Source organism: Dendroctonus ponderosae, unplaced genomic scaffold, assembly GCF_020466585.1.
Source record: "Dendroctonus ponderosae isolate FM_Combo_2020 unplaced genomic scaffold, Dpon_F_20191213v2 Dpon_F_20191213_2, whole genome shotgun sequence".
Lineage (NCBI taxonomy): Eukaryota > Metazoa > Arthropoda > Insecta > Coleoptera > Curculionidae > Dendroctonus > Dendroctonus ponderosae.
Genome location: NW_026018165.1, coordinates 5,005,319 through 5,013,264, shown reverse-complemented (window position 1 = coordinate 5,013,264; position 7,946 = coordinate 5,005,319). Strand labels below are relative to the sequence as shown.

General features: G+C 33.5%; 1 protein-coding gene across 4 annotated transcripts; it reads right to left on the bottom strand.

Annotated features, from left to right (window-relative positions):
* Positions 1-357: 357 nt before the first annotated feature.
* Positions 358-7,671, bottom strand: LOC109538223 (ATPase family AAA domain-containing protein 5). Of its 4 annotated transcripts, none has more exons than XM_048663620.1 (6): positions 7,166-7,669; positions 5,688-7,069; positions 4,270-4,857; positions 3,001-3,137; positions 1,766-2,867; positions 358-1,022 (listed from the first exon to the last, which is right to left on the bottom strand). In XM_048663620.1, exons 1-6 carry the CDS (start codon positions 7,355-7,357, stop codon positions 773-775), a joined length of 3,651 nt encoding a protein of 1,216 aa, XP_048519577.1. In that variant the 5' UTR covers positions 7,358-7,669; the 3' UTR covers positions 358-772. The 4 variants fall into 4 exon arrangements, with proteins under 4 accessions (XP_048519577.1, XP_048519578.1, XP_048519576.1 ...); XM_048663621.1 differs by having other exon boundaries at positions 5,688-7,141; positions 7,319-7,669; XM_048663619.1 differs by having other exon boundaries at positions 5,688-7,669.
* Positions 7,672-7,946: the final 275 nt, after the last annotated feature.

Below are 7,946 nucleotides of genomic sequence, written 5' to 3'. Positions count from 1 at the left end.
GATTTAGTTTATAAAAAAATAAGTACGGTTTTTCCTACAAAAATTGCAAAACATCGTAAAACATTTTTCAGGGGCCGCCGAAAAAAACAATTAAATAAGACGCAACTATATTATACAAGAAAACAAAAAAGTTAGATTTCAGAAATTAGACCGACACTTATACCAGAGGAGTTAGCATTTTGTTGAAGAATATACAGCTAAAGCATTGCAGTTAACTTTTGACATCCTGAATAGTTCGCTTGCTGATTTTTAGTCAACAATTTTCCCCAATTTTATTAGATTTCAAACCACTTGTTTAAAGTATCCAAAATAAAAATTCTGTTTACTTGTTGTATATAAGAAATGAAACACAATATATAATTTTATATCCAATAACTAAATATAATTAATTGCGTTATGTATTTACATCTAGCCAACGATGGCACCAACTACGTAAGAAAGAAATGTAGGCAACATATAACAGCAATTGAAAATCTATATATGATCGTTTTTATTCAATTCTTATTGAAATATTTGAAATTACTAAAAAGTTAAAGTATTTAACTATAAAAAGTTGGGTTTATTTGAAGATGTCCTATAAAGTCTCGACAACATGGCTAAGATGAGTCTTACATGAAGTACACAAGGCACTTTGGCTTTCTTTTCTATAATTTAAAAAAATCACGGTATAAATTATAAACTATCTATCACCCACAAAAAGATGCAACACAGCTCCATAAATACATGCTAAATACACTGTATAAAAATAGTCGTCGTTAAGCAGCATTGAGTATTACTCCATATTCAAACAATTGCAAGCTAATTCACAAGTGCTCGCTTTAAATTGCATGTTCAGTCCTTTAAAGTAATGCCTGAAACGATTGCCTCTCTTAGTATTCGTTGCTGCTCTCGTTTTTTCAGATCGTGCAATGTGTCGAAGTGAGGGCAAATAATCTAAAGCAGTCGATTTCCTATTTAAGACATTTGATAATGGAATTGGTTGTTTGAGAAAGTCTTCACAAAGGTGTAGATTAGCACGCCATCTGTAAAATAGAGCCAGTATAAAGTAAAATGCATTGAATTTATTAAAGAGGGAAAAGCATATATTTAGACCGCATGCTGAGTTTTTTTTTAATTCTCCAAAAATGTTCATAACAGTCACTCATTCGGTAATATCTTTCTTGCAGTCTGCAGTGATCTTAGAGGCAATTCAATTGGTCCCCCTCCCCTTCTGACAATCGATCTATCCGGGAATATCTTATCAATGTTAAGGAGGGTTCGAAAATAGACTTTTTCTGCTCGATAGGAAGCCAGTACTGAAAGTACATATTTAAAGATATTTAACAAATATATATAATGTTATGGAGTATTACGATTATGGACGGCCTTAGTAGAGCCAAATAGTTTTTAAAATATATAAAATGAAGATTAATCATTAAGTACTTGCAAAAATTTGTATTTTTACACATTGCTTCACTGCAAAACGAGAAATGACCATGTACAGGCTAAAAATCGTGTTGCAAACTCGCGTGTATAATTCAGCTCTTCAAAACTTTACGATACAAATATTTAACTTTTTTCATCTACTTTCCCAAAAATTGTTTAATTTTAAAGGTCTTTTATTAAAAACCCTTGTTTTGTTCTAAAAAGAACATACGCATTGCACTCCAATGCGTTTTCCCTTAAATTTGTTTCTGTTATATTCATAAATAAATTAAGAAAAATATAATTTATAATATAGCAGAATGGAACTTAGGTAAAGTTATTAACATTGATTATTTCTTACCTTCTTTCATTTGTATCAGGCATTCCCATGTCTAATGTGGGGCGTGTCATGTAGATTTGCATATAATTTTCGATGCTTTCATTGACTAGGGTGTGACACATATCCTGAAATAATTCGGCAAACACTGCATTGCCATCTTCTTTCCGCTCAGTTAACTCTAAGGAGTTCAAAACTTCGACAGATCTATTAACAAATGGTTCATTGGAAACGTGACTGTTGACTGTGGTGAGCAACGAGTCAGACAAGCTCAGATAGTCGTATAGACCTGATAGGGATTTCATTTTCTGATTGTCTCTCGAATCTGGATCAGCACGCTCAATTCCAATGGCACGCTTTTCTGTAATCCTTGAACTGCAACTAGGGACGTCCAAAATATTGGGAATGTTCCACCAGATATTGCCCAAGTCTATATTTTGTGGAATAAGGTATTCCTTATTTACTCGAAATATTTCAAAGCTTCCCAAGCTGTGGCGATGAATAAATTGTTTCTGCTCATATAAATCTTCAGGTATATCAGTCTGTCCAACACTACAGTCTTCATCGCGAATTTTCATAACGGTTTTGCAAGAACCTCCTGCCTTTAGTGGATATTCCTTGTTTCGTTCCAACTGCCCACCGCTTTGGGCCCAAAACTGCAGCTGTAATAAGGTTTTTCGTATGTCTCCTATATTGTATTGAAGTAAGTTTCCTAATTCATCTCGGTCTGTTAGTAATCCTTCTATCAAACACAGGATTTGCAACCAAACAGCCAAGCATCGTGGAGACAACGGCGTAAAGGATATACATTCATACTGGTTCATAAGCTTTTGTACATGAGGTGGCGATTTGTCGGTTGTAGTCAGAATTATAGGCCTTTTACTTGTCATTATCAAATGGGAAAGTGATGAGAGAAAACCTTCGTCTTGGTCAAACAGCAAATCGATATCTTCTAATAACAGAATGCACATTTTCTGGTGATTTCCTGTCTCCGCCTCTTTAGTCTGACATTTTTTTTTTTTTAATTTTTTACTTTTTTGCTGATTGGTGGACTCCATAACCGATGATTCGTGTCTTACTTGATGCGAACGAGTCGCTTCTTTTAATTCTTGTAGAAGTATTTTACCTGCAAATCCAATACATTGATTTAAGAAAATGAGCTTTGTCTCTTGACTAATTTTTGAAATAAGTGGTATTTATTTTGCTCTGTTCTACTTATGCTGATAATGAATAAATTGTTTAAATCACTAATCTCTCACCTGTCCTTCTTGTTGATGCATTCAGCTCTAAGACGTTGAAGTTGAACTCATTTGCCACTGCATAGACAGCGCTTGTTTTTCCAGAGCCACAAGGTCCATGAAGAATCACCGTATTTCCAGGCAAATAAGTACTATCCCTATATAAATGTGAAAATTATTTAAATACATTTTTCTTACTGTCTCACTTTGGCAGTTTGTTTCACAAATATTCGAACTAGTAGTATAGAAAGAAACAGAAAAAAATACCTTTTCACTTTAAACTTTAAAAACTAAGATATTTACAAAAAACAATATTTGTAAACAATATTAAGTTTTCAAATGCTTTATTATAATCAGTTATGGTTCAACAAAAGTAGCAGATGAAATCAAAGACAAGTGAAAGGAATCATTTTCATCATCATTAATCATTAGTTTTAGAACTATCTTCATTTGAATAAAGTCGATTTTGTAAAGGCCAGTTTTTCGAAACATTTAAATACATTTAGCTGGCTGCCCTAGTGTTTCTTCTTATGAAGCAGAATGAAAGCTTTATCTAGCGTCTTTCATTTTCTTTAAAAAAAATCAGAAGTTGCATTTTTTTAAATTAAAACGTTAAAAGCTCACTTTCCGAATAAAAAATCTCCGTTAGTTTAAGCAAGATCTGCAATGTTCTGAAATTTATGGTCATTTACATAATATTTCTGAGTAGCAAAACCCAAATTGATTGAAATAAACTCAATTATTTTTTTCTTTTCGCCATACTTTCGAAGTTATTAAAACTAAATTCCAGTAAACCGATTCTCGAAACCGTCAATTTGGAATAATTGTATAGAGCAAATTTATTATTTGTTACTTATTGAAGAATGTTTTCTTGCTTAAGTGAATCCTTAAAAAGTACTTAAGATGTGTCTATCGATTAGTAAAATTATTATATTATCTTAATAAACATCTCAGGTGGGTAGGTATCACTTAACTATCGAAGTAATTAAAAATCTTTAATAATGCCATTAGAACATTACAGAGAATCGTTGATGATAAACCGGTCAGTAGTTGATTCCCACAACAATTAAAAGACATAATGATTCTAAAATGTATAGATAATTGGAATTACTTAACAGCAAGCAAGATAACCGAAAATCCTAATCAATGTTTGTCGAATTATGTTGGTTTTGAAATGTTTTCCTAAAATTAATAAATCACCCTTTATATTCACATAAAGGTGATACACTTAATTTTTATCGAAATTCAATTGAATTGGAAAACTTTTTTGTTTACTATGGAAAGACTTACCTGCTATCACAGTCTATTGATTCGAATTCTGAGTCACTATTGAAAGCTCTTCTGCGTTTCTTAGAATTAATTTCCTGACTATAGTTCTTCCATATTTCCAGCCACTTTCTTAACTGCACAACTCCATGATGATTGGCGAGAATTTCGTCAGACATCCTTGGCTTGTATTTATCAATCCATAATTCGTGTTTCTTTGATGCATCTTCCTCACATGCAAAGTCCTGGCTTTTCCTTTTAGATTTCTGTGATTGCTTGCGCGGCTTTTTTTTTTCTTCCAGAAAGTGCTTTCCACTCCGCTCATATAACTGTCGGAATACTTTAAATACTGGATAATCGGGATTGTCGGCCTTCATTTTTTGGATAACACTTTTTACATTCGCGATTTTATCTACAGCAGTAGTTAATTGTATTTCATATGGCAACTCTTTTATTATTAAACCTGAGCACTTCAGGTTCTCTTTATCTATTTGCAGCGGATCATTAGCCAGTTGTGGAATGTCACAAAAAGGAAGATTCCAAAACCTGCTTTCGCATTTCTGCTGTACGTGACTAATTACAGGAAATATATTATGGACTTTCTCTTCTACACTAAAATAAAATATTACAATTATATATAATTAATTCTAGTAGTGCTAATAAAGTAAAACTGATGAATGAAAATGAGTAAGTAAACGGTAAGAGATTCTACTTTATTTTTAAACAAAAATGTTGAGAGTATTAAAACATGGTTTATTTTAAAACAATATTTTTTAAGTAGCCAAATTTCCCTGCAAGGAAATTTCTAATTGAACATATTAGTTTCCCATATACAGTACCAAGAACGTTTAACCCATTAAAGACTAATGAAACAAATATTAGCTAAGGGATTAAGTAATCTACTATCTAATTAAATATGTATTAATAGATCACAAGACTGTCCCTGGTAATATCAGGGACAGAAATATCTTTTGCAATAAAATCAATCTGACTTAGATATAAATTCAAACTGAATTACACTATGCATTTATCTGACTCCAAAACAGTATATCGCAGAAAAAAGTCTTAAAACATTTGGTTTTCCAAATTAAATAGAAAATCGAAAAATGACTTATTTTAAGCAAAATCATAGGTGAATTATTTTTTAAACTAAGCTTATCCCAAGATTTGTGTCCATGATAAGAGTAGGTAATTAAAGAAAAAAATTATCACAAAACATCTACATATTGTTAGCTTTTAAAGCCTTTTATAACATTCATCAATATGATTTTTAATGAATTTGAAACCCTATAGATCGAAAGCTAAGCATTTTTAAAACATAGTATTCTAAGAAAATATAGGTATTCAGAATTAATTGTACTTTAACATCCAGCATAAAATACGTCGACTGATGAAACATGGTGTATAATCACGGTCATTAATAAAATTACAAAAATATTCACCTTTTCTGTTTCTCAACAGTCTTCTTCAATGAATCTGGGATGCCGCTTAACAAAAACTGCTTTCTGGCCTGAATTGTTTCAAGATCTAGTTTGGGTTTTGGTGTGGATTTTAAAAATACTGGTGCCAACTTAATTGATGTATTCACCTTCTTATTTTCTTCTTTATTGTCACTTTCTGATAAGAGCTCAATATTTCCAATTATATTATCTGCTTTTATATTTCTTAATTTTTTATATGATTGTTTCTTGGATTTATTAACACTAGTGGGTAGCTCAATTTTGGTCTCTTTGTAATCCACTTTTCTCCGCATTCTAAGTGATCTCCTTTCTAGAATTGGACTTACGACTAAGTCTCTAGACCCTCCAGCTTCAACAACTGCTGTTTCTTCTACGTTAATAGACTCTAATTGCGGCTGATTATTTGTGAGGATTTTAGCACACGTGGTATTATGCTGGACCGAAATACTGCTTTTTTTCGTGGAATTTTTCCTTAATTTGGGACTCCCTTTATTCGATTTCACAATACCCTTTCTAGTTTTACAAGACCTTTTGGATCTCTGCGAAGACCCACTAATATGTTTCTTCCTCGGAGGCTTACTTTTAACTTCATCTGGACTTGAACCACTCGTAGACATAGAGGTTCTGCCGTTTTTTGGTGATGACGATGAAGGAGTGAACATTTTCATTTTAATAACTTGTTGTGCATCACTGTTAGGCGATTCATCAAAATCGTTCAATTCACTGCTTGAATTCTCCTTGCTAAGGGCCTCAAAGAAATTTAGTAAGTTGTTTTGCCCATTCACCTTGAGCCTTTTATGAGAAGGACTATTTGATGTTGAGGAATTAGATGACTTACTGTCACTTAGCTGGGTAGCATTAACTAATGATTTACTACCGTACTCTCGCAATGTTAAGTCGTTGCTGCATTCTGAGTCGGATCCACAAAGGCTTGAATTGATTCTTGATTTATCAGACTTGTTGCTCTCCTGCACTTTCAGTTCATCAGCTCGAAGCATGTTTCTAAGTCTTTTCGCTCTTTTTTCCAGTTTTAAACTAATACAGGAGTCAATTTCCTGTTCGTCCCTTTTCCGTTTGGAAGCTCCATTTTTATCAGCCCATTCTTCAAGCAATCTCCTTCTAGCTTTCAATTTGAACTTATCGATTACACACGTGCTTTCCGACTCGGATTTGCTACTAGCACATGAATTACTGCCAATTATATTATTTCTACTTTCCATTAAAAACTGGAAGGCATTCACTATTGGTGTGCTTGGTGCTACTCCGTCACATTCAACATTATTCGATTCGTTATCATCAGGGACAGGAGGCGATGTATTGTGATCAACCGTCGAGTTACTACTTTCTCCATTGACAACTTCTTGCTGCAATATTTGTGTTTCTGCATCAACTGTTGGGACTTCAGTTGGAGTAGTATTTGGAGAGGTAAAATTAAACTTGTTTGAAAACAATTCCATTACCTTTCTAACTTCCGGATCGGTGGGTTTTCGCTTTCTTTTCGTTTTGATTCTAGGACTGGCCGACTTGTTAGCACCATTCTTAATCTTAGGAGTTGAACCAGAAGGAACACCCTGGCTGTTGGGACTTATCGCACTTTCCGGGGAACTTCCAACCTTATTAGGGCTTGGAAAATAATGAGTTATATCTTTCATAGTAAAAAATGAGCAAACTGTAGATGTATTTAGTTAGAATACACTTATTATGAATTAAACCCTGCCAGAACAACAGGGTATTGCAAAACGTAAACAGACTGAGCGAGATAGACAAGCATCTACTAATGGCGCTAAAGTTATACTACTGAAATATAAGGTTGGGTTGAACGTTCCCTTCCTTTTGCGGTGAACAGCGTTCCGGGTCCGAAAATCGAGTTTCGGTAGATAAGCTCGACACTTTTCGGTAGATATCGTAAAAAATCGGTAGACTCATTTTTCTCCATTGAAGTACGTTAGTATATACAAGGTGATTCAAAATTGGCGTCATTCCTCTGTATAAACCATACAACACCAAACATTTGAATGGTTAACTCCAAGCAAGCTAGTGCCTGTGTAATCCCCTTATTATATGCTTTTGCCACCGTACTTTAATCATGAATGGAAATGTGTTATATTCTTATAAGTAATTCACGGTAATTTTTAAACTTTTATTTGTTACTTTTCGGTAGAAATTTGCATCTGAATCGGTAGATCTACCGAAAAATCGGTAGACCTGTCATCGCTGCCGGTGAAGCCGCAGTTGGGATTT

Bases quoted from the DNA above. Each gene is read 5' to 3' on its own strand.
- LOC109538223 (XM_048663619.1), bottom strand. From the start codon at position 7,357: ATGAAAGATATAACTCATTATTTTCCAAGCCCTAATAAGGTTGGAAGT. The intron at 2,868-3,000 runs GTGAGAGATTAG...TTGGATTTGCAG, and splicing joins TGCATCAACAAGAAGGACAG to GTAAAATACTTCTACAAGAA. The intron at 1,023-1,765 runs GTAAGAAATAAT...TCTATTTTACAG, and splicing joins CCTGATACAAATGAAAGAAG to ATGGCGTGCTAATCTACACC.